General features: G+C 42.8%; 2 protein-coding genes across 5 annotated transcripts in view; one reads left to right on the forward strand and one right to left on the reverse strand.

Annotated features, from left to right (window-relative positions):
• Positions 1-26007, forward strand: part of cysu (peroxidase homolog) — a 52698-nt gene extending 26691 nt beyond the window's left edge. Inside the window, exons 3-17 of the mRNA XM_011146257.3 lie at positions 37-119; positions 1570-1663; positions 1770-1961; positions 5490-5686; positions 6711-6963; positions 8305-8450; positions 9665-9906; positions 12723-12855; positions 13033-13160; positions 13233-13342; positions 15348-15440; positions 15616-15785; positions 15922-16030; positions 16665-16755; positions 22125-26007. Coding sequence (XP_011144559.2) covers positions 37-119; positions 1570-1663; positions 1770-1961; positions 5490-5686; positions 6711-6963; positions 8305-8450; positions 9665-9906; positions 12723-12855; positions 13033-13160; positions 13233-13342; positions 15348-15440; positions 15616-15785; positions 15922-16030; positions 16665-16755; positions 22125-24563 — 4480 coding nt within the window. The 3' untranslated portion in view covers positions 24564-26007. The remainder of the gene's footprint in view (positions 1-36; positions 120-1569; positions 1664-1769; positions 1962-5489; positions 5687-6710; positions 6964-8304; positions 8451-9664; positions 9907-12722; positions 12856-13032; positions 13161-13232; positions 13343-15347; positions 15441-15615; positions 15786-15921; positions 16031-16664; positions 16756-22124) is intronic.
• LOC112588865 (uncharacterized) overlaps positions 1-26845 on the reverse strand; it is an 88304-nt gene extending 61459 nt beyond the window's left edge. For 3 of the 4 annotated variants that reach the window (XM_025300053.1, XM_025300051.1, XM_025300052.1), the window contains exon 1: positions 26379-26845. In XM_025300053.1, coding sequence (XP_025155838.1) covers positions 26379-26388 — 10 coding nt within the window. In that variant the 5' untranslated portion in view covers positions 26389-26845. Of the gene's footprint in view, positions 1-1467; positions 1557-26378 lie in introns of those variants that run through there. The other variant, XR_003113093.1, reaches the window with a different exon arrangement.
• Positions 26846-27120: the final 275 nt, after the last annotated feature.

A 27120-nucleotide genomic window follows, 5' to 3' on the forward strand; every position in this document is an offset into this window, starting at 1 on the left:
GTGCGTCTTAAACTTTCATCTTTGTTCTTCTGCCAGCCCGACCGCTGCGGGAGGGACGCAGACCTGCATCACGTACGACGCCGTAAATCATGCCTACATCGAGGCGAGAAAGCGCATCAGTGAGTACATCAAATTTCATTAAGAGGAATTAATTACGCGCGAGTTAATTATGCAACGCGCATTACGTGTCCGCGATAATTCTCACCGCGAGGCGAGGGCTGACACGTGTACACTCGGTTGGCCGAGTGACGAGGACTCGCTCGGCATGCATTCTTCCCGACGAAGCCGCGGCCTGTCCGACAGTTGGGAGGCGCTGTCGACGCGTTCGCGCGATAATCGGTTGTGACAGGAGCCGAGGCGACGGTACACGAATGAATGATGCGATACCCGGTGAAAAATTTTGCATCGAGAAGCTAACACATTTCTCTCGCACGATTTCCCAGTCGGCTCGCTCGCGAGTTTCCGCGTTGATTTGCCGCGTCGACGAGGCGGTCGTTAAAAGGCGCAGGACAACGCGCAAATATTACGTCGAAATTGCCGCAAGAGATTAACTCCGACGATCTTGATATCTTGCAGCAGATTTGAGATAAAACCGACACATCTACGACGTCAAGCGTGACGCTCGAAAAAGAGATGTCACTTTCACACGAAGAGAAAGATTTTTTATTCAACATTTTTTTCTTAATCACGTTGTTCTTCGTTGTCGGTTATTTCGACTGAAATCTTTCTAATCGCGTGCTACTTGATTGATCTGATTATTTTTCGGTAAAATTAACAGACGCGATATTTTAAGTTAACACGCGTTAACTTTACGTTAAAAATCTAACGCAAATGTCTCACCAAGAATCGATTTTAACAAATGTTTAAAGTTCTTTTTACCGCGCACATTGGTCCTTTGTTATAATTCAGACTGCGTCTTTTTCCCTCCGTTTTGCAATTGTGACATCGCATATATTCGTCGCTTCGACTCCTGTCACTAAAACGTAAAGGTGTCGGCAATGTCTCTCAAATGTGACAACCTGAAATGCTGCAACCTTATTTATTTAAAAATATGCTTACGAACCGTTTCGGGATTGAGTGTAGATTTACGATCGATTTCCTCTCGCATTTTTATACGCTAAGAAAAAAAAATATCTAATAAAAAAAATATTTATTCGGTGGGTACTGATAACAACTTTACTCGTAACTGAACATACATACTCTTGCGCTAAAAAAATTCCTTCTCAAACGGGAGAATGTGCGTTTTCTCAAAACCGTACAGTTTCTACAAAATCGTAATGCTTCAAATAAATCTTGTTAATTAAACATCAGTAAATGTCATAACTATCAGTACTCACCGAATAATTTTTTTATATATATTTTTTATTTGTACTAAAATAACTAACTTCGTATTTATATTAATTAACATGTAGTTATATCTTTTAGTAAGATATTTTTTTAACCGTGTTTCTCGCCCAATGCGCTTACCTTTCATTCGCCTGCGTTCCTCTTGTTCCTTTTCCTTTACGACACCTTTTCCCTTACGACACCTGCCTCGTGTTTTTGTCGTTAACACGTGATCGTCTGCAGACGTCGCGAGACCGAAGTCGGAGATATGGCGACCGGAGGACCTGGCGACGGTCGGCGAGCTGCTCCTCGACATCAGCACGAACCTCGCGCAAACGTAAGTCTCTCTCTCCTTGCGCGAGATTTCATCTTCTTACTGAGATCCGATCACGAACGAATTCACTTGGTATATTCGTGTTAATCGTCCGCCGATCGACGTCCAGGTACGGACTGACCTACGAGGAGATCGAGAAGAGCTTGCCGCTGATCGATACCTCGAAAACGCTCATTCGCGAGGTCTGCCCCGCTTTCCTCAGCAACGTGGAGTGCCGACCGGGCAAGTACCGGCGTTACGACGGCCTCTGCACGAATTTGCAGAATCCAACCTGGGGAGCCACTCTGTCGCCTTTTGCGAGGTAAATCGCTTTTCTAGCGGAAATAAATGCGATGCCTCTCGCGGCACCATATAGGTATCTATATAGACTTGTTTTAAATACACACCTGAAATATCTCGAATGAAATGCATTATTCGAAAGAATACCGCAGATTGAAAAATCTCAACAAGATCAGATCAAGGTCATAATTTGTCCTCTTAACTCTTTGAGCCACGGAATTTTTCCTTCTAACCGATTTCTATAAAACTTTGTATCCAGGGGTTTTCTGGATCGCTGATTACGAATCCGTAGTCAGATTTTTGAAATTCAAAATGGCGAATCCAATATGGCGGACGTAAAATTCAAAATTCAACCAATTTCCGAGAAACTAGGTATCTAGGGGTTTTTAATGTAACTGATTACAAATCCGTTGCCAGATTTTCGAAATTCAAAATGGCGTAGAAATTTGGGTTTTCTAAAATTCTCGCTTCGCTGTATTGAATCAACCATCGTGAATTTTGAAAATCTGATGATGAATTCATAATTAGCGACCCAAAAACTCCTCAATACCAATTTTTCTAGAAATTGAAGTTTTCCTTAAGTTTTCCGTCCGACATGTTGGATTGGTCATCTTGATTTTTGAAAATCCGATGATGGATTCATAATCAGCGACCCAACAAAAACCTTAGACACCTAGTTTCATGGAAATTGGTTGAATTTTTATTTCACGTCCGCCATATTGGATCTGCCATTTTGAATTTCTAAAATCTGACAACGGTTTCGTAATCAGCGACCCAAAGATATCCCTGCGTATCAATTCCTAAGTAAAAATAGTTAATTCTTCGCCTTGCCATACATTTATTCTTAAAAACATTTTATTTGTGTTTACTTATTTACTATTAGCAATAATAAATTTAAAGAATTTATAAGTAATTACAATTATTTTACACTTACAGTTAGGGTCTTAAGAAGCTAGAAAATATAATTGATCATTAAAACGATCATTAAAACTGCTTATAAAATATACAAAACTGACGGAATATAGGTGAGTCTCTGAGTGTCCGTCTGCGCCGCAAAAGGTTAAAACAGCTTTCGTCTGAGACTTTTTTCCAGATAATGCATTTCCTCCGAGATATGTTAGATGGGCATTTCAAATAAGTCACCCTATGTAATACATTAGACTGCGCACTCTTATTTCTCTCCTTATATACAAGTGTTCCTCTTATATAAAAGCAGCACGCGGATGAATGCGCAGTACAAGGATATAACATGTATCGGAGTAACAGGATTGCCCGATATGGTCTTAACCTCTATTTTATTCTATTCGTTCGACATATTATCTTCCGCGTGTACTATTAGGAATGTGATTTAGTTTTCAAGGTTCTGCAAGAAATGGTACTAATATCAGTTTTGTCAAAGACGTTCCAATCGCAGCTATTGTTTCTTAATGCATTAATATTAATCCATGATACTTAGTCATTTATTAACAATAGGCGCAGTAAAAATCGTATTAATACCATTTAAAAAATGGAGCTTCTTAAAGAGCATTTTCGACATGCGTTGCTTTTGTTTTTTAATCGGAAGAAAATGGCGGCTGGAGGTCATAGAATTCTGACAGAAGTTTATGGTAATGTTGCTCCATCAATTAAGACATGTAAATATTGGTTTAGATTATTCAAAAATGGTGATTTCAATGTTAAAGACAAAAATCGCTCGTGACAAGCAAAAAGCTTGAAAATGCAGATTTGCAAGCATTATTGGACGAAAATCCAGCGCAATCCACTTGAGAACTTGCCAGAGCATTAAATGTTGATCGTACAATAGTTATTAAACATTTACATGATATGGGAAAGATTTACAAAGTAAGAAAATGGGTTTCATATCAATTATCGAAAAATGCCATTGCAAACCGGTTGAACATTTGCATTTCGTTGATCGTCAGAAAAGAAATGAAGACTTTTTTATATCGAATTGTTACTGGGGATGAAAAATGGATCTACCTCCATAATTCCAAACGAAAAAAATCATGGGTTGATCCTGGCTGATCAACAACATTTTGAGGCGCAATATTCACGGTTCAAAAGTATTGCTGAGTATTTGGTGAGATCAAGAAGGTGTTGTGTACTATGAACTGTTAAATCCAAATTTAACCGAACCTAACCGTCATAGCTAATCGTTATCCACAACAATTATACAAATTGAAGAGAGCATCGGACCAGAAACGATTACCAATTGCGAATAAACGACGCAAAGTGATTTTTCTTTGCGACAATGTTCGACTTCATGTTGTATTATCAATGAACCAAACTACGCTACTAGAGCTGGAATGAAAAGTTTTACCGCACCCCGCGTATTCTCCAAATATTGCTCCATCTGATTATCACTTGTCCCGGTCGATGCAACATGCTCTAGAGGACACACACTTTTATAACTTCGAACAAGTGAGAAAATTTGTTGGAAATTGTATCAACTCCAAAGAAGAATCTTTTTATCGTCGCGGAATCCGTCTCTTGCCAGAGAGATGGGTGAAAGTTGTAGCAAACGGAGAAAAGTATATTGATTAAGGTATTCGTTCATTATCTTATTTAAGTAAATCAGTTTTTGAGAAATAACTGTCAAAACTAAATCACACTCCTAATACAATAATCCCGAAACAGTGTGTAAAATTGTTGGTTGCCCAAATGCTGTTGATAAAGAAAAAACCAAAAACACTTTTCTCCCAGTCGAATGTTTAGAATAAAAACGCGACAAAAAACGCGATAAAAGATTTTGCTAATTTTTCTTAAAGTGACAAAGGGGATCTTAAAGTCATAGTGCCTTTATTTCGTTCTTGTTATCTTTTACACATAGACTGGCATTCGATTTACACATAAGTATACAGAGTGTCCGATGATAAAAATCAAACTTGTTGTGTGTATATAGATTGCGTAAAATTGAACAAAAAAATTTCTACTCCATTTTTCGAGCAAGCGTGTAAAATTTCGAATCGTTAATTCAAGGAAATTGGCGATAATGCGCCACAACGTCTTTCAATTAGTAACTGAAAATCTACATGATTTGTGGCAATAATATAATTAACGTTAAACAGCACAGGACTTTTGTGTCTAGTTGGACTTAATCTACAAGCGACTTCTACGACGGCAGGAATCGTCAAATTTTTTAAATCAATAAGTCAAAATTTTACGTGGCGGTGCAAAATATGGTAGAAGACTTTTTTTCCGTTTCGCCTAACCTCCATATGTTCACGATATATTCACGACATTGATATTATTGTTAGATTTATACAAAATGTCCTGATACCATGCTTGTACATACTTTTGGGCAATAACTAAGTATGGATGCAACGCCCAGTCCAGCATATTATGATATATACAGGATGTTCAGAAAAAGGATTTCAGACCTACAGGGTAGACAGTACTTGACAGTGGTCGAAAAATCGACTGAAAGATCTCAGAGCTATTTACTCAGAACAACCATCCTGCACGTAATGCACGTAGATCTGGAAGATCTTTTCTTGGACATCCTGTAAACGGCGTAGACTTTATGGTCGCTGTGTACATTGTCTCGCAGGTTGATGAGCCCTCGATTCGCGGACGGCCTGTCGGCGCCGAGGGTATCCGTGATGGGCCATGACCTACCGCTTTCACGGGTCGTGTCACGCACCATGCACCCCGACGAGGGCTACCATGATCACGCTGGCACAGTGATGGTGATCGCATGGGGACAGTTCATGGATCACGACTACACTCTGACCGGCACACCCTTAGGTACTTAGTATTCCAGCCTAGAAAGTCTAGAGCGGGACGCAAAGTAGCTCGTGATGATCAACGATCCCGCTGTGTAATCGATCTCGAAGAAAGCCGCAACCGACGGCGGCGGGCCACACGTTAGAACGATTAAAGACCGCGGATTCGATCGAGCTGGTAGAAAAGAAATTAGAAAGCGCGCCTTGAGAACGTCGGCTGCGGATTGCCCAAGCTGCTCAAGTCGAATCAACTGTATCGAGATATTTGATACGCGCTCGCTCGCTCGCTCGCTCGCTCGCTCGCGCGCATCGTAGATCGCTCGGCCCTTCTATGAGCCCGAGCGTTTACCGTATATATCGAAAGGAGGGTAACTAGGAGAGAAAGCGAACGATCGCCTGGCCGGATAAACGAATCACGTGTCCGTCCGTGACGTTTTCGAGCGCTTCGGTTTCGAGATCGTTCGCTCGCGAATGTGTCAACCAGAATTGGCGAGCCGTGAAAAGCCGCGACCTGCGCGGCGAGAGAAAGACACGACTGTGACACTCGCCAATTATCGGACGGTTCTCGGAAGAAGGAATAATTTAACAATCCTACCGATGCCCGCGGGCGATCCCACGGTTACCTAGCCGGGGTTCAGGAAGAGATAATTAATCGACGATCGCGCTCGTCGGTGACGCGAGATCGTGAGATTGCGACACCCCAGACAAAGGTTAGCGGAGCCTGCGCTGCATGAAACTTCCGTTTCGTTGATCTTCATCAGGCAATACAACTTTCCACCGCGACGGACATGTATTGTCTCGAAGAAGAATATGTCAGAACGGAAAATTTTCTGAAATACTATTTTCGAGCATAAGATTTCCTGAAATATAATTTCACTCTTGGACATGTATAATTTAAATTCTTATAATTAAAGTATAATTTATCTACATAATTAAAAGTTTCTCTTGAGTCGCTACGCGTGTATAGTATCAGGATCTTGACACGATCCCGACGCTATCACGCTCTTCACTATCGCGATCGTATATCGACCATTGCATCCCTGCAGATCCCCTGAACCGAAACGACCCGGAGGAATGCTGCAGCCGGCCGCCGCACCTGAAGAATCCATATTGCAACGAGATCCTCATACCGGAGGACGATTACTTCTACCGGCTGTTCAACGTTCGCTGCATGGACTTCGTTCGCGCTTTTCCCGCCGTCCGACCTGGCTGTCGTCTCGGCTCTCGCGTGCCTTTCAATCTTCTCACGGGTGTGTTGGACGGTAACACGGTTTACGGAATTACGGAAGTTTTCGCTAGGTATGACTTCAATGCAGTATGTATTGCAATAACGTAAAGCGAAGCACTAGTTCTCAGTCGTGTTCATCTACACAAAGGGGCCTAATCGGCGCCTACGGTTTGAGTTCACGAAAATTTGCAGGCTCTGATTGGGAAATCTGTGAAGACAAGCAACTCAGAAGTGTTAGACAAACAATTCCAAATAGGAAACCCAAATAGATCTCACTTAATCTTTGTTAAAGATTTAAAAAAATTTTTTTGATATCTCAGTTTTATTAAAAATTGAACGAAGCGTACGAAACAATTTACAATATTTACACTTTATAGACATCACTATTTCAAAAGTGTGAATCCATACTCAAATTGTTCCAAATATTTTTTTCAACAGTTTTTGTATGTAGAAAAGGGATTCTCTATATGATTTTCTTTGTAAAAATATATATTCGTCAAATATATATCACTCAGTGAATATAATATACGATTTTATACATCTTAAAAACACGCCGGTTTTTTTTTTTTCATTGTAGAGAATCCATTTGAGAGAACATTTGAGATGAGAATGGAATTGCCAACTGATATCCGATTAATTGAGCGTGACATCCTATTTGGAATCAGTTTTGCTGTTTCTTGGAAAATTTTAAGATGATTCGACCATTTTTTATAATATTATCCACCGCAAACTCACGTGATAATAATTTGAAGAAACAAATACTAAAGCACTGTGACGTAGAGATTGAGATTAAAGCTGAGTTCACATTTCCACTCACAACAGTGGCGGACAGGACTTTGTCAATCCTCTGTTGAAATCTTTCGATGCTTTTGAAGCGATTCTAAATAGAAAACCCAAATAAATCTCATTCAATCTTTATTAAACATTCTTCTCTAATTTTTTTGATATTTCAGTTTTATTAAAAATTGAACAAAGTGTACGAAACAATTCGAGTATTTTCACTTTATAAGCGTGACTATTTCAAAAGTGTAAATCCATACTCAAATTGTTCCAAATATTTTTTTCAACATCTTTTGTATATTTTTTGTATGTATAGAGAAAGGATCTTTTATATGATTTTCCTTGTAAAAATATATATTATTTAGTAAATATAATGTACGATTTTATACATTTTAGAAACGCGCCAGTTTTCACAATTTTCTTTCTTTTATTGTGCAGAATCGTTCACAATAAACTATTTCTGCTATAAGAACAAAACGAAGGATTGACAAAGTCCTATCTGTCGTCTAGACGAATAACGTGAATCCAGCTCAAGGCTGGCGGCTCCCACCTCATTCCAGCTGAAAAAATCGCGCATAAAAGAAAGAAAGCCGCACTCGAGGCCCGCGATATATTTTCATGACGTCCCGCAGGAAACTCCGCACGGGCTACGGCGGACTGCTGCGGATGAACCCGGTATTCGCGGAATACGGCTTGAAGGACCTGCTGCCGCTGAAGCTGGACATCCCGGACGAAGGGTGCACGCGGCCGAACCGATCGATGTATTGCTTCGAAGCCGGTAACAGCTCCGAGAATCCTATCCGCGGAAAACTATCGCGAGGATATCGCGCGATGATAATCCTCGTTGCTTGCGCCCGTTGCATCATCGGCTCACGCGGTCGTGACAAATCAATCGCACGGCGATTGCCTTCGCATGACGACTTTCGCGCGGCGGCGCCGGTGAACGCGCGCGCCGAGTGAGAAACGCGATTCAGGGCGCGGGCTATTAGCTCGGCCAGGCGTTCATTTGAATTCACGCAATGAGCGCGCGCGCGCGCGGCGCACATGTCGGCGACGACAGACAGAGTGAGTCAGCTCGGGTCGCGGACGTGGCCGCGCTAGTCTAATGCCAGCTATTCCGATTTTCGCTGATTTTTCCGCGACCGACGATACAACACACAATGGAGCGATCAGTCACGCTCGTTCACGCGCCGCCGCCACTTACCCACTACCGCCTATCATTCTTCCTCGAGAGTGACGGAGAATGAGAGAAAGAGGCGGAAAGAGAGGGAGAGAGAGATGGCCGTGATCTCGACGCGATTGATCTCGCGCCAGCACCCACGTCTCGTTCACTCGGAAATCAGTTTCCCACGTCGCCGCCGACGTCGGCGAGCGAACACCTTGCGCCCACACGCCAACCGGGGCCGACCGGGGCCGAGGGTTTCGTGAGACGAAACAATTTGACGGCGGGCCGATAATTACACGCACTTATCGCCCAGCGGTGATCACGTAGATCACGGAACCTCCTACCGGAGCCGAAGCCGGGCGAGACGGGAACCGGTACGCTAAGTCGTAAATCTTCGGCCGAATGTCAGTCGCGTGAGCATTCGGCGTCGCCCATAAAAGCCCACAGAAGCGTTGAGCGGAAAAGTTGAAGAATGTTGCTCGGTCAGGTTGCTCCCGGGAATGCTTCGGGATTTCGGTCGGCCGATTTCAGTTCGCGCCGGGTCGCCGCGTGCTCGTCGATTGAGCGATTCAATGCGGATGAGAAAGGGAACGCTCGCGCTCGCCACAAGGTCGCCGGCTTGCACAAAGTCACGCGAGAGTGAGAAAAATTCGCGCACGTGCTCTCTCGAGGCTGCGTCGCGAGCTGCACTTGTTATCCCGCTCACCGCGAGCGCGCGATTAACGCGCGAGCGCGAATTAATGCGAAGGGATCGGCGGGCTCGCTCGGCAGGTCGCTCGATTAGCACTCGATACACGGCGGGTTCGCTCGTCTTTCTCGGCTTCCAGGTGAGATTCGGGTGAACGAACAGCTGGTACTGACCTGCATGCACACGCTGATGGCGCGAGAGCATAACCGGCTGGCCAAAGCGCTGGCTCTCGTCAATCCGCACTGGGACGACGAGATTCTCTTCCAGGAAGTTAGGCGCATCGTCATCGCGGAAATTCAGCACATTACCTATAACGAGTTCCTGCCGATATTACTCGGCAAAGACGTCATGGAGAAATTCGGAGTTCTCCTCGAGAAGGAGGTGAGTGAGATTGATGATTCGGAAACGTTTTTTCGCGGGAAAAGGGAGATATCGAAAAAGTGCGCGAGTGCACGTTAATTGCGAAAGTAAGTACGGGATTTATCGCGGAGCGGATGAACGGACTTTCACGGGATCGTCGGTAAGCGCGTAATCACGCGCGGCTGAGGAATCCGGAGGAATGATTAAGATCGGCATAGAGATATTTCTCAGGATTTTCTCAGATATAGATTAGATGTCGATTAAAATTCTCAAATTTTTCCTAATGGTTATCCGATTGCGATGTCAATTAGTGTCCCTTTCTTACTTTAAACATGGGTTCTTGTTTAGGATTGAGACAGGAATATTGTGGAAACTCGAGCTGCTTTTCGGTCGGTAACGTCGGTATTCTTTCAACGTTGGTATCAAACAGAGAATTTTATTCTTCATGCTATTCAATAAGATGAAAAAAAGAATAAAATCCAAATGTTATTGGATTGACCAGTAAGTAATGTCGCTTTTTTTTGTAAGAGATTGTCCCTGTTCAAAAAGAAAGAAGAAAAGACTACTCGTAACCTATGAAACGCATGTATTATATAATAAGATCTAAAAGCTGAGATTTTTCAATGTGTAATTTGAAAGAAAGCTCTTATTATATTTGGTTAAATTTTTTTAATGCTTATTTCGCTATATGTTTTTGAAGATAAACAACGAGAAGATGTATTTTCGTGTAATTATGATTTTTAATTTTCGCAAAGCGGTAAAAATGCGGTACAGCAACAAAAAAGATTTCTCATGTGCATAGTGATGGTGTTGTGAATGAAAGAATGGTGCAGAGATGGTTCAAAAAGTTTCATGGTGGAAATTTTAGTCTTACCGATGATAAACATTCTGACAGACTTATGGAGATTGATAACGATCAAATCTCTAGTTTAATTGAAATAATCCGTGTCATATCACATTACGGAAATGTTAGGAAATTGAAATCCAGCGTTGAGAACCATCTGTATCAACTTGGTTTCTATGATATGATATTCTAGATATGATATTTGAGAACTTCGCATAATTGCTTGTTCCGACATTTCTTTTCCGACCAACAATAAAGGACAAGAAAAAAATATCAGGAGAACTTTGCGTCACCCACTTAGAGAATCAGCATTTGAATTACACTTTTCATCCTGTATGGAAATTTTTCGAAATGTTTCCAAATATATATTATCGGTGTGATTTAGTTTTGAGGGATTTTTTCTCCAAAAACTGATTTACTTAAACAAGATAATGAACGAATACCTTAATCAATATATTTTCCTTCGTTTTCTACAACTTTTTCCCATATTTCTGACAAGAGACGGATTCCGCGACGATAAAAAGATTCTTCTTTGGAGTTGATACAATTTCCAACAAATTTTCTCACTTGTTCGAAGCTATAAAAGTGTGCATCCTCTAGAGCATGTTGCATCGACCGGAACAAGTGATAATCAGATGGAGCAATATTTGGAGAATACGCAGGGTGCGGTAAAACTTCTCATTCCAGCTCTAATAGCGTAGTTTGGTTCACTGATAATACAACATGAAGTCGAACATTATCGCAAAGAAAGATCACTTTGCGTCGTTTACTCGCAGTTGGTAATCGTTTCTGGTCCGATGCTCTCTTCAATTTGTATAATTGTTGTGGATAACGATTAGCTATGACGGTTAGGTTCGGTTAAATTTGGATTTAACAGTTCATAATACACAACACCGTCTTGATCTCACCAAATACTCAGCAATACTTTTGAACCGTGAATATTGCGCCTCAAAATGTTGTTGATCGGCCAGGGTCAACCCATGATTTTTTTCGTTTGGAATTATCGAAGTAGATCCATTTTTCATGCCCAGTAACAATTCGATATAAAAAAGTCTTCATTTCTTTTCTGACGATCAACGAAATGCAAATGTTCAACCGGTTTGCGATGGCATTTTTCGATAATTGATATGAAACCCATTTTTTTACTTTGTAAATCTTTCCCATATCATGTAAATGTTTAATAACTATTGTACGATCAACATTTAATGCTCTGGCAAGTTCTCAAGTGGATTGCGCTGGATTTTCGTCCAATAATGCTTGCAAATCTGCATTCTCAGGCTTTTTTGCTTGTCACGAACGATCTTTGTCTTTAACATTGAAATCACTACTTTTGAATAATCTAAACCAATATTTACATGTCTTAATTGATGGAGCAACATCACTATAAGTTCTTGTCAGAATTCTATGATCTTCAGCCGCTATTTTCTTCTGATTAAAAAACAAAAGCAACGCATGTTGAAAATGCTCTTTTTTGGAAACTCCATTTTTGAGATGGTGTGAACACGACTCTTTCTGCGTCTATTGTTGATAAGAAATTAACATTGTTGACTAAATATCATGGATTAATATTAAAGCATTAAGAAACAATAGCTGTGATTGGAATGTCTTCGAAACTGACTGATCGGTACCATCTCTTGCGAAACCCTTCAAATTAAGTCACACTCCTAATAGCTGAGATTTCAAACAAATTGCCTAAGTGTGTTCCAAATTAATATTTCGCATTATTATACGAATTGAGAATTTTTAATCTAAACCATAAGTTGTCATATAGATCATTCTGAAATCCAATTGGGATTCATTCAAATTTTCCAATCAGAACCCATAATTTTGGAAGGGGAGAATCAGAATGGATTCCAATTAGGCCAAAAAGAAATATCTACATTGGAATTCGAGTTTACGTAGATTTTGGAAAATTCCATGAAAATGTTTACGCTCGCTGCATCGGTTATTATCGACGGACGTTATTGACATCGTGAAAATCACTTTTCCGCAGAAATACTGGGACGGATACGACGAGAGCATCAATCCCGGCGTGATAGACGCTTTTGCAGCCGCCGCTTTTCGATTCGGCCACTCGCTATTGCCCACAGCTGTGGAACGATGGAGCAAGGCGCACAAATTCATCGGTAAGCGATACCGCACGCGTAACGCGCTAAAAGTGAATTCTCTCATCTGCTGGTTCTCCGAACAATTGACTGTCAAAGTTCGCAAAAATCGCCATGTAGCCTACCTTCAAATCTCTCTCTCTCTCTCTCTCTCTGTCTTGCTCTTTTTCTGGCTGATTACGCAAACGTCTCTTGCAGCTTCGAAGAGACTGTCGGACCTGATAAGACGTCCTTACGATCTGTATCGCGCCGGTGTATTCGACGAGTATTTTATGGGCCTGATGAATCAAGTCGCTCAAGCGATGGACGATTCGATAACGCAAGAAGTAAGAGACGTGGCGATTGGCGGAAGCGAAACGCGCGATTTCGCCGCGCTACATTGTTCGTTCTCTCTGCAGGTGACGAATCATCTGTTCAAGAAAGTTGGGGCGAAATTCGGAATGGACTTGGTGTCTTTTAACATGCAGCGTGGTCGCGAATTCGGTATTCCAAGTTATATGGAGTTCAGGTGAGCTGAAATAACATTAAGCCCCGCTTGCGCCGGCAGACTTGTTTGACTAATTGTAATTAGCGACTGTGTACCCATTTGCCAATTATAATTCTAGTTGCGCAGCGTATATAGAATGTTTAAAAAAAAGAATTCAGGACTTTAAGGGCAGGTAATACTCACAAAATGGAGAAAAAAATCCTAATAAATATGAGTCGGAAAATTAATATCGTTGGAGAAATGAATAATAATTTATTTTAATTAAAGCAAATGACTTACTCGCTTCTGGTGTTTTTGTACTCTTTGATGTAATTTGTCTATTATGTAATCTGTCATTTATGTGAAGAGAATACCATACTTTAAAAGAATCCTTAAGAAAAAATTTTTTCACTCTTGCACGAAACGAACGTAAACGAACAACTATTTTTTTCCCATTTATACGCATGATCCGCCAAGCAAGTTAGTCACATATCTTCGTGAACAACGAACAGTTGCAAAGTTTTCAAGTGCGGTAAGAATGACGTCGTATTATTCCAATATCAAGAAATAACAGAAATGCATTTCATGTATGCGGGTAAGTCAGTTGCTTGAATTAAAATAAATTAATTAATTAAGATAAATAATTATTCATGACTCCGATAATATTAATTTTTTCCCACGATTATTAAGATATTTTTCCTCCATTTTAGGAGTACTATCTGCACTTAAAATCCTGAACCTTTTTTTCAACACTCTGTATATGAAACTAAAAGATAAATGAGAATAAAATTGAATACTATGATGGAAGCACGATGAGCGAAGAGAAGTAAGTCGTCGAGAGTCAAGCGATTAATTCGCGAGGAGTTTGAAGAGAATATCACTGGAGTGTTTTTAAAATACGTCACTGAGCTAACTTTTAGCTATATAGATCTAGATAAAAAATTGCAGCTGTATAGATCTAAACAAAAAAACGCAAAGCGTGATTAAAATGAATGTTGCTGGAACCAATCCTGATTTCTCGCTCCTCAGTTTTTAATCTGATTCAACGTGTTACATATGTATGACAATAATAACCTTCTTTCTGTACAAAGTCTGCTTTATATAATCACATAAAAAATACATTATTTGTTCTAAGCGTATATATAATATAATATACAGGGTATCCGAGATCTTTCGGAAACGAAAAATTATGGAGATTAATCAGATCAAATTGAGAAGAAAAGTCAAGTACCATTTTGTAAAAATTGCAATAATTATTAATGATTGAAAATGATCACATCTAGAAGCTCTTTTAATTGATAAATTGGAAATTTGCGTACTTATTTGCAAAATGATAAAAAGCTTTCTTATTCAGAATGACCCAATCTACAATTATATGATATTGTGCCTAGCGACAGATTCAAGATTCAGGGTTCAAAGTTCAATGTACTCATATTTATCGCTAGACACAATAGCTGTCATATAATTGTAGGTTAGGTCATTCTGAGCAAAAAAGTTCTGTACTATTATGCAAATAAATAAGCAAATTTTAAAGTTGTCAATTAAAAAAGCCTCTAGATATGGTCATTTTCAATTATTAGTAATTTAATAATTATTACGATTTTTGCAAAATGCTACTTTTCTTCTCAGTTTAATCTGATTAATCACAATTTTTCGTTTACAAAAGATCCCGGACACCCTGTATATTCAAAACACTAAGCGCCTAAGAATGTTTGGCATTTATTGTACATACGATTAAGACCGATTGTTTGCATATAAATTTACCTTTGTGCATTATCATCCGAGTTCCGACTCTCATTTCTCCCCTTTTATCAGTTTCTATCAATATAATCCATTAATTCATATCATTGGAATCTTTCTCCGTCCAATATATACGATAAGAGATCATTGTCGCCAACGCTAAAGTAGCCTCCAATAGAGAAATGGATTTCTCGCTCATTTCATTCCCAGTTATTTCATCACGCATTTAGAGTCACAAGAGTACCAAATACGTATATTCTCAGCCCGAAAATGCATGCTCTGTCACATTATGTTTTATTAATTTCAGGAAGTACTGCGGCCTGCCCGGAGCGGATAGCTTCGAAGAGCTGTTCGGCTCCATGCCGAACGAGACGATCAGGCGATACAGCACTATTTTCGGGTGAGTGTCGTGCGTTCGCGTAAGGGAATAGCCGGTGAAACCTTCGGAATATCGAAGAGCCGATCGATCAAACTCTCGCGTCTCATTACTCAGTCGCTGGGCCGATCGCGTTACGCCTCTAAAAATAGCATATCGCCGGAGATAACCTGGCTACACCTGGCCACGTTGCTTTCAGACATCCCGCAGACGTCGATTTATGGTCGGGCGGCGTATCCGAGAGACCGCTTCCGGGTAGCATGCTCGGGCCAACCTTCGCCTGCTTGATCGCCACGCAGTTCAGTCATTCGCGTCGTGGCGACAGATTCTGGTACGAGCTGCCGAACCAGCCATCGTCCTTCACTCTCGGTAAGAGATCCCTTTCGAATTGGCGAGTCTCACGCGCGCGCGCGCGCGGCTGCGCCACCCAAGGACTCGATAATCGTTCGACACATAATGAAATGGTACACCTCCTCAAACCGCTCTCTCGCTTTCACTTTTCTAGAACAACTCAACGAGATCCGAAAGACAAAGCTCGCTCGAGTGATCTGCGATAATACCGATCTCATCGACACGATACAGATCTATCCCATGGTACTTCCCGATCACGACATGTAAGTCTCGGTGATCGCCTCGTGACCCGAGTAGAAATTTAACCTCGTGAGTGCCCAGTCATACATAGTGCTGGCAAAGCTTTGCGTCTAACTTCGTTCGTTCTTAGCCGATAACGCTCACACTGTTAGGAGGTAGATAAATAACTTAGCTGTGATGGCAGTAAACGATAGAAATTACAGTTATGAGATGGAAAATCCAGCCACTGATGTAACGCTTACTTTTGTTCTCTTTTTCTTGAATTTTCACGAAATAACGTGAATTCTAGTCCGATTAGTTACTTAATTTCAAAACGCCAGTAGCAATATGCAAGTAGCTAGGTTATATCTTTTAGAACAGATACAGCGCCATCTATTTGATCATATAGCTGATACATAATGGTTAGACAACGGCAAAATCACAAAACTGCTGCTTTCGATGAAGATAGGCAGCCAATTATGAGCTAAAACATATAATCTAGCTTGTACTAGCTATTAGATTCCGAATCAGAAGGGCCAGTTATATTTCTACTCGGGTACGACTGACTTTCTGCCGCTCCCAGTTCTTGCCTTGCTCAAAGGAATTAGCTGCCATCTATATTCCTTTATATTTTCTCTTGAGTAATTGAAATTTCGATTTTTCCGGTCGTATGGTTAGAAACCCCCGGGTCCCGTGTCGAACCCAGATTCTACCTAGCATCGACTTGTCGAAGTGGGCCGAATATCCGACGAGTCACGCCGCACAATACGTGAGTAATCTAGCAGGCCAGTATCGGCAGTTCGGGAAATAAGAAAGGGTCTCTCTCTCTCTTTCACCACTCTAGAGATAAATAGAGCGCTCCTAGGCGAACACGACCACCACCACCACCACCACCACCACCACCACCACCATCACATAACCAAGCAAGTCACAAGTCGAGAAGTCCAACCTTTAGGCACTCTAACCCGAGACCATCCCGTAGGCATGCACGTATTAAAGTAGAGCAAAAACAAAGAGTACACCTGAGGCTTTCAAGACGAAGCGAGTCGATTCTCGATTGAGCCACGTAGCCACGGAGACGGAGCACGGGATTGGTCAGTGTCGGTAACACCTGATCCGTCGTTCCGATACGCCGCATGCGCGGCATGCGGTCGTTTGAACTTTCGCAAATCAAAATTCCGAGCGGAATCTGACACCTTGTGACAAACGACTCGGCTCTCTCTTTCTCGAATACAGTCCTGACACGATCTCGCGAATGTTGACGGCTGATCTTCCACGATTGACTCTCTTTCGCTCTTTCACGCGCAACCGTGAGCCCCGCAGCTTTCCATCGTCAGGGCTATTAATCGTGGCGTTATTCAACGAGCACACTTGCCGATCTGCTTTACGCCGCGTTTCAACTCGCAGATGTCGAACTCCGCTCGAATAACACGTCTGGAAGTCCATCACGAATCCGGCCATAGCCCGTAATTGTATCATTAAGCCATGTACACACTGACCGCGTTCATACATACACTGCGTTCATTAGTTACCTTATTATCCGACACTCTAGACTATAATACAGTAATATTAACTGTCTCTGATGAGACAAGCTCAAGGCAACCTTTTCTCGCGGAACCACTATGATTCTTTTACTCTCGACACGACATATCACACCCGACTCAGCATTACCCACAATACTGTATTACAACAATACACCCTTTGTACATAGTGAGTCACAATCAAGCCGAATCATTCTTTGCACGCAACCGTCTGTCACAGTTCCCCCTCCCCTCTTCCCATCTCCCACACAGCATCATGGACCATTATAACGTTACGTAGCAGTGCTTAATATCTAGTCCTCTCTGCTCTGTGGAATAAGTGCCCCTCGATTTCTAGAGCAAAGTACACCGAAATTGATCTGAACGACACTTCCCGTCTCGTGCCTTTGACGATTACGATTAAAGACTGTAAGTCGGCCGATTATACACACAAAAGTCAGCCCGTCTGTGCGTTCAGTGCGCAGAACGCGATCATTTGACTATGTACTCCCGATTGCGGTTACGAATGGTGTATTTACTTTAAGCGGGAATCTCCAAACTCTCCCCCATCCGGAAAATAACCGCACACTATTATGTGGAATTGTAAGTGCCATCTCTTTAAATGATATACTTCGAGCAATAAAAACAAAGCTTTTTTTTATTATCGTCCTGTTTTTTACATATCTCGCTTGTTTTTCTCATTCTCGTTCTCGCTACGCGCTGTCTATCGTGGCAGGAAACTCGCATTATCCGTAAACTGGAGATGCAAATCGATACGCGGTAGCATTTTCCGAGCATTTTACTTCTTTTCTTTTTTTAAACCAGTTCACTGGTAATGACTCACATATGAATACTATGAATAGCTCCGCCTATTTTCAATAAATTCCCGTGAAACTTAATACATCGTATTCTTTACTCGTATTCTTCAGGTCGCTGACTATGAATGCAAAATCAAATCTCGAGAAATTCAAAACGGTGGATCCAATATGGCGGCGCTTAAACACTCAATTTTATTAGTTTTTGAATATTTATTAAGATTGATATTCTCATTTGATATTGCATGAGATCTTCTTTATAGAGAATTTTTCGAGTTACTAGTGACGAGCCTGGAGTCGAAATTCCAAAATTCTAAGTGGCAGGTCCAATATGGCGGCTCCGAGAACTAATTTCGTTATTCCATTATGGAAAAGATATTTGATATGTTCATGTTTCTTGAATTGTTGATGATTAATCTAGTAGAAATTGCACAATCTAAAATGGCGGTTTTTAGTGCGTAACGGTAATCTGTTATGGATACTCTTACATTTATCCTCTATTAATAGCGAGTAAAACATGTTGAAGGAAACTACTTCTTTCCTGAATGGATTTATGACAGTCGTCATCTGTGACCAAGAAAATATATCGGATTTGATACGTATCTATAATGGAGTATCAAAGTTAGCCACTTGGAGCCGCCGTATTGAATTCGCCACTTTGAATTTTGACATTTCGAGCCTGGATTCGTCACCAGCGACTCGAAAAAATTCTTATAGATAAACTTCCACGTAAAATACGAAGTTATTCGTTCTCGTCAGTTTTGGCACAAAACGTTGATTTCAATCGTATCTGTAATGGAGTTAGCCGCTTGAAGCCGCCATATTGGATCCGCCACTTTGAATTTTGATATTTCGAACCCGGATTCGTCACCAGCGACTCAAAAAAAAAAAAATTCTCATAGATAAGCTTCCACATAAAATACGAAATTATTAACTCTCATCAGTTTTGACATAAAACGTTGATTTCATCAGTCCATCAGTGAACTGGTCGATTTTCTCTCAAACTTCCGTGTTATATGTATATAAACATAAATAAATTTTATGCTCTTTTGTCCTCAACGCTGTTGATTGTATCTTTTTGATGCTCCATACGGTAAACTATACGAGAGTTTGCTTCGCGTTCATTCATCGTTGTCATCAGCAAACAGAAGTACAGGCCGATTAGCCGACGAGAGCTCGAGAGAGAGAGCGCGTGTTAAAATATATTTTTATCGATCGTTTTTGCGCTTGCCACTTGCGCATCATTCTGCATTCCCAGTCTACGTTCGTCTCAGGTATTCCGCGCAGCAGGTCGTGTACGTCCGATCAGATGATCGGTGATCGCCGTCGGAAGTGATACGCGGGGCGTCGTGTACCGCTCTTTCGGAATCAGATGATCGCGTTTGTGATCCCGAAGTGATACGTGATCGCACTCGCATCTAGTTCTCATTTCATTCTCTCACCCGGCATCCCCCGCCGCGCCGCGCCGCGCCGCGACACCGCATCATGCACCTACATCAGTACCTACAATTACCTATTGTACTATAGCGATTGGTGAAGGAGCAATTGCTTGACGTGTCGGGACGATCGCTGAATCCGGCGACGGTACGGGAGCACTACGACCGGCAGCAAGCTTACCGAATCTTCTTTGAGAGTATTAACGGCATTGCTTCGTATCTGGGCTTCACGAGAAAGTAACGTGCACCGCCGGGGACGGCAAGCGCCTGCTCTCTCGTAAAACATATCCACATGCTCTCTTTCTCTGTCTCTAAAGACATCATCACGAGCACATCACGAACGTGAGAAAAGAAAAGAAGTATGCCGATACACGTATCCTTATTTGTAACGGGATGTACGCAGGATGTCCCGTAATTCGCGCCTAGGTGGCATTACTTCTTTTTCCTGAGAAACTGTGCACGAAAGTTTGCACACGTTTGTGAAAATTCGCACGAAGCGATGTTTTCCGCGAGCTAAACTTCACGCGGCCGCGAGTGCATGACAAAAGTGTCTTCTTCGATCATCTTTGAGTGGACTTTATTCCGCAATAGAATTTTAACCCTTGTTGTATACACCTTCGAATAATTTAATATGATGCACAGAGGGTCTCCAACGATTAAAACTGCCACCGCGTTTGTTCTATCGGATATTTAAATTCGACAAAAATTGAGGATGTTTTTGAAACTTTCTACAATAAGAGGCAACAGCTTTTCTTGAATAATTTTAATATGAACATAATAAAAAAAAAACACGAAAAATGACTTTTTTACAAAAAAATCATATCTCATATAATTTTTGGTATTTTTAAATGATTCCTCTGGGGTTGTATTCTTTAAATACTATATTTTCAAGAAAAAATTGGTTCGGATGCGGGCGCTTAAAAAAGATATTTATTTTGACACACGAGGCAGGGAATTTTTTGAAAAAATCGAACTCCAAGAAATTTCAAATATTCATGATTATTATTGATATAAAAAAATATTTTTGAAGTTCAACATTTTGTTGGGGTCCACTGGACAGGTGCGCAGTAAGGTTAATCTGTTGTGTTAAAAATCGAAAAGTCGCCACAAACGATGACCATTCTCGATGTTTTCGTTAAGAAAAAATCGAAAGGAACGCTAGGCAAATAATGGCCGCGTATTACGGGACACCCTGTGTATGTGTGTATGCGTAATGGTGCGTACGCGTGTGCGTGTTGTGTATTACTGTACCTACGAAGTACTTTTCTTGACGCTCTTTAAGCTCGGAACGGCATAAGTTGAGACACACATCTACCTAGAACAGACTGCGTCGCGTGTGTAGAATCGCGACTGGATGAAAATGCGGTGTTTTGCTAACGACGAACTGTGTGAGCCTGTCGATCATCGAACGCCGCGTCGTTATTCTTCTATCCGCCGTTCAGTCTGCGCGTCCGTCGGTGGCCTTGCATGCACGACCAATTTACATTGTGTGCGTAAACGACACGATGTAAATTGCGCAATTACGTAGCTACGACGAAGAAGTTGAGCGACGGCTTCCTTCCTCCGATGCATCGGCGCAATGTCGCGGAGTACGATAATGCACGTGTATAAGTCTCTCACCTAACGGTTGAACATATACCGAGTACATTAATTTATTCATTCTCATCGCTTGGTTGACATTATATACATATGTATGCGTGTGTGTAACGAGCAGGATGTAAATATGCACGCGCACGATGGTGCGGAAAGTCGCGCGCGACGTTGATATATTCTTCTTGCCTCTCTTGCGTTACATAAACCCGCGATCGAGTTGCGCCTTTTTTCCGCGCCATCGTGACGGCGTGGTCGTCATCTACTGTATACTGTACCTTGTACATAATTCTGATGAACGAGAAATAAAGTCACTTTAACAGGAGCGCCATTTCAATGAACCTCCACCTATCTCCCCGCGTTTACTCGCGAAAGCCCGTGGAGCGAGCAGCTAGGATGCACGTAAGTCGATAGAAAGAGAGGCCGGCGAAAGGCATCGCATGTATAACGATCAGTCGGGATCAGTATTGTTGTGCAACGCAATGGCACGATACATTGTTACATGTACCACACACAGTAGTCACGCACGTGGCTTGACAGCTTGACACCGCAACAAATACGAGGTACGGAAATTTTACATGTTACATTCCTTCATACTTTTCTTAGCATACTCAACGTAAGACGTATATTTCCTCGAACGAACCGGAGAAAAACATTCCACGTTACGTTTTTCCGATACTTCATTACTATTAATCAATGCTTTACGCTCGCCTCCGCTGTTGTTTACAAAATTATACCGACTCATCGTCTCTCTAATCTCAAACCGATCATTTTCAGGATATCGTGACAAAGAAATCCGCAGAGGCTGCGTCGGAGATGAAGCCGGTGATGCAGCCGGCGTACCTTAGTAAGTTCATGGGTAAGTCGAAACTATCGTCCGCGGGAACTCGGAACTCGGTGAACGACGTAGAAAAGAAACCGAGCGAACCCTGGCGGGCGCATCATGCGCAGGAATTCGCAGGACGCGAGGCACCGCGGCCGTCGCAAGGATCTCCGGGCCGAGGAGTCACGTTGCCAAGGTTGTCCCTCGGACCCAGTCGAGAGCAAGGTGAAAAGCCAGCTGTCGAAGTGACTGCGATGAAGATCACAACGATCATCGAGACCATGCGACGGAGATTGCGCAGGAGCGTTCCCAGGACAGAGGGAATTGGTACAGCGAAGAAACGCTCGAGACGCTCGCTCGTTAAAAAGTCGAGAGAAGCGACGAAAGCTCCAGGGCGCCCTCGAAGTGGCCAGGCAGGACCTTCGCCAACGGCGGCACGCGATGCTGTAGCGGCGAGCAACGGCGCCATACCGAGCACCGTGTTCTACAAACGCATTTGGGAGTACATCAACGGCACGCGTCCGCACTCCGACATTATCAAGTACAGCTCGGAAGAGAACAGCAAGGCGGATCGCTCCATATGCGTGGACAAAGACCCGAGCACCTCGCGAAGCGGCGAGGGCCCCCAGGTGGAGGCCACGGTGAAGCCGGAACGGGAGCTGTACAAACGCATCTGGGACATCATCAACGCGACGTCGACACGCGGTATCAACATGACCGATCGTTCCAAGCGAGACGCAGGAAGCAGCCCCGCGGCGGCTCCGGACCGCTTGTGTCTTGGGCGAGAAAAGGGAGACAAGCGGGCGCGAAGGACGAACGGAGAAGCGCGGCTCGGTCGAGCGGACGCGACGCAGGACACGCGAGAGACGTCCCTTCCTGACCCGCACATCTCAGGATCGTGGGCGGTCGCGAGTAAGGAAGTCCCGGTCGAGGCGATCGAGGCTGCCGATCTGAACCGGTCGCTGAACGAGCCGGCTCAGGACGACGACCCGCCGGCGGAGGATAATTCGCCGGCGAAATCCCTCGCGGGCGAAGAGGCGCAGGATCTCCGCAAGCCCGGGCCGCCGTATTCTCGCGAGAATCCCGGCGGTTCGTCACTCTCGCCGAGCGCGCACGCGATCGATAAGGCTTCGCGAAATGATGACCGAGCGGAGTACGCGGAACGCGATGAGCCGCTGTATGATCCTGCGAAGATACCATACGTCGAGGTGCCGGATTACTCGGACCAGCGGCAGGACACTCTGGACAAGAGTAACCGGAGCGCAGTCGAATATAAAGACTACGATGACGGCGGCGATTACGTCGAGCCCGAGAGCTCTTATCGCGTCGGTGATTCTTCCTCGAGGTCCCCCCCGAGCACCGAGGTTCCGCCGCTTCCGGGTAGCCAGGCCGGAAATGACGGAGGCTCGTCGCACGTGAACGCAGCCTCGCGCTGCACTGCAGAGAATCAGGATTCCGCGGAATGCGCTGCCGATAAGAGCGATGCCGCCGCTCGTAATCGTTCGCAGGATGACGCGAATGATGACGCGAATGATGACGCGAATGATGACGCTCGTGGTCCCCCGGAGGACTCCTCCGACGACTTCGCGCCGATTCACTTTGACATAGAAGAGTACAGAAAGCCATTCGACCTGGATCAATTCCTCAAGAGCGATTTTGTCTCTGAGCCTGGGCGTGGTGCCGCCAATGAGGCAGAGACGAAACAGCAGGACACGAAGAAGAAGAAGGCCGAGGATTCCACGAAGGAACCCGAAGAGAAATATCGCGATGACGAATATCGCGGGGAACACGTCACGTACCCGGAGGAGAAATGGTACGACTATTTCACGAAAAACACGGACTTCGACGACGGCGACTTCGGCGAAGCAGCTTACCACGAGGACGAGGGCGAGCGCGGTAATCCTGACGCGGAGAGAAAAGCGAAGGGCAGCGAGACGGTCCTCACGGATTACGATCCTTACGATGACCGGGATTTTCTAAAGCGCATTTTCGAGAAGGACGACAAGCGAAAGGCGCAGTCCGAGGTGGACAAGACGGAGGACGAGTTCTTGTCCCGCTACTTCACGCAGGATGTGCTGCGCCAGCTGCGCGAGAACTCGATGGAAGCGGAAGACAGGAAGCGGGAGGAATCGAGGAGCAGGGAGAACGTTCATAGAACGTTGTCGGAGATCTTGAACAATAAGAATCGTTTCTCCAGATTAGACGAGAACCTGGACAAAATGATCGAGAAGGGCGAGGCGGTGCCAATCAGATATAACAACTTCTGGAGCCTAGAATACGAATCGCCTCGTAGGAAAGATAAATCCGGAGAAGAGGAGAGAGAAGAGGTGGAGGACGGGCAGGGACAGAGGGAGGTGGAGGGGGAGATAAAGGAGAAGAAGGAGGAAGTTTAGGGTCAAATTGATTGGTGAATTTGCGTATCCGTTGTCGCACGTGATTTCGTTTCGAAGCAAAATGTAACGCGCAATTAATCGTAATCGTATCATGCTGTTATGATGTCGTTATGTAGCGTAATTAGGGATCAATTGTTGTGTAATAATAATATTTTGTTTATCGAACCGTTACGATGTTGGGTGGCGTTGCGATGTAATTGAAAGCAAGATTGCCGAAGATTAAATATTAACAATACACTCTTCTCGATTTTGCACTTGAATATTGCATTATGGTTGCTTTACGGCGATCACACAATGTTGCGAATGAAATATACGAAAATAATCACACTGCGGGCCAAGTAACGGGAATATCGAAAGCGAGTTGAGACGAGATGCTGGTTCTTTCCGAGAAGCTGATACGTATGTGCATGTTTAGACATGTGTTCAATGTTTCTCATCTAGTTCAAACACTGTCAATGAAGAAGTGGACATGCATCATGCCGAAAAAAAAAAAAATATACTGAAATTTAAAGAGTGAGACAATTTCCCGAGAAATCTTGGTACCACAATTCGAATACCGAGAAAATTTGCTGAAATACAATTTTACTCGAATATCATTTAAGTTACAATTCGGATACCGAGAAAATTTGCTGAAATACAATTTTACTTCCTTGTTACTTGAATATCATTTAAGTTACAATTAAAAGCAAAACAGAATATAAATTTATTTTTAAATATTGAAATTGTCTCGTTGCACAACCAGATGCAAGTCAGTACTTGCTCATTTGTGCGCAGCAAGAATCTAGCCAAGCAATTCAGGCAGAACAGAAAATCACCATGACGTCAAAATGATGAGGAAGACTCATTTTTTGCATGAATTTTTGTTTTGCCTGGAAAAGAGATGACGCTCCTGGATATTCTCGTCACGGTTATCTTGACTTATAATCTATTTATTATAATTTATCATCTTAATTATTAAAAGCGAAAAAATGCTATAAACTCTTACAAAATACGTTAAAACAAGGGAATATATCCAAAAACTGACGCAATCAATCAAGCGCGCGTGTTAAATATTTTCCTTTCGCTCTAAAGACCAATAAATTACCGTAAAATTCACATGACATGCAACTCATCTTTTGAATCTATCCTTTCTCATCATTTTGTCATGTTAATTTTACGGTCATTTATTGATTGTCTGTGTATAGAGTAAAAGGAAATTGTGCGAAGCATTTTATAAACGCGCTTAGTCAATTGCAACTGTCATGTTTTGGATATATTTTTTATTTCGTATTTTGCAGGAATTTTAGACATAAATTTTTTCGCTTTTTCTGGCATCATAAATCAAGATAGCCGCGGTAAGAGACTTAATATTTTTTTAATTATTTTTGGGATAACTTCTCATTGAAGTAATTGTGTATTTTGGAAAAATTATATTTCGGAATATTGTCTTGATACATGAATTTCGGTGTTATGAAATTTTCGGGAAATTGCTTCAGTTTTCGAATCTCGAAATTCTCGATTTTAATTGTTTCGAAACATTTCCGTCCAAAGAGAAAATATTTGTTGTGTTCCAAATGTTTAAGTCTCCTTCAGTAGTACAAAAGTCAACAATTAAAAGATAACTAAATACAATTTAAAGATATACTTATGTCTCTAAATGTCTCGGTCTCATCATGCGATGTCTTATGTCTTACATTCATTATTTTTCGTCGACTTTTGTACCTCTGAAAAAGAAGGTTCCAAACAATATACAGCCCGAATCATCGAATAATCAAGGTAAATATTTTCAACATATTCCAATATATATTTGCTTCAAAATGCGGCGATGATCCTTACCTGTCCTCATTTTCCTTTACCGACTGTCTATTTGGAAAGTCTTTCGAGTGTCTGGCGACGAATTGTCGACGAAGACATAACGAACATCACCATGAACAAATGTTTACCACAAAAGTGCACGAAGAAAAAAACGAGCAACGAAAGATGTCACACATTTACGTTATTCTCAAATTCAATCAGTTTTCCGGACTAATCAGTTCATCCTTGAAGAGATTACGCACTCGAGAGGATCACGTTGAACAACATTCCTCCCTAACGATGCACAGGGCGCCTCGCCGCTCTGAGAGAGTGCAGGAAATGGAAGAAATTGAATTTGTCGCAGGAAGATATGCGGCGGGGTTTCCCCTAGCGCGAGGGTTGAATCCGGCGTTTGCGGATATATAAGCCCGGCGAGATCCGCTCGCTGTCACTCGTCGACTTTTAACAATTCCAGCTGCTTCGCCTTCAACCTGCCACGCTCCGATCAGGTAAACGCACCTCCGAGACACCGTACCTCCGATTCCTCGGCCGCCGAGTCTCACGCCGGTACCCCCCCCTCTTTCCTTTTCGCGCCGCGTCACGGTTGATAAAAATCGCGGATTTTCCCGCCGAAAACCGTCGTCATCCTAAGCGCGTCGTTCGTCGATCCGCCGATCCGCGACGTCTCGGCGCGATCGATCGAGTCGCGCGCCGATCAATCGGTGTTATTGTTCGCGCGATATCAAACGCCGTCCGCGCGATCCTTGGTCTTGAATCCTCAAGT

This window comes from Harpegnathos saltator, unplaced genomic scaffold (assembly GCF_003227715.2).
Source record: "Harpegnathos saltator strain DR-91 unplaced genomic scaffold, Hsal_v8.6 scaffold320, whole genome shotgun sequence".
NCBI lineage: Eukaryota > Metazoa > Arthropoda > Insecta > Hymenoptera > Formicidae > Harpegnathos > Harpegnathos saltator.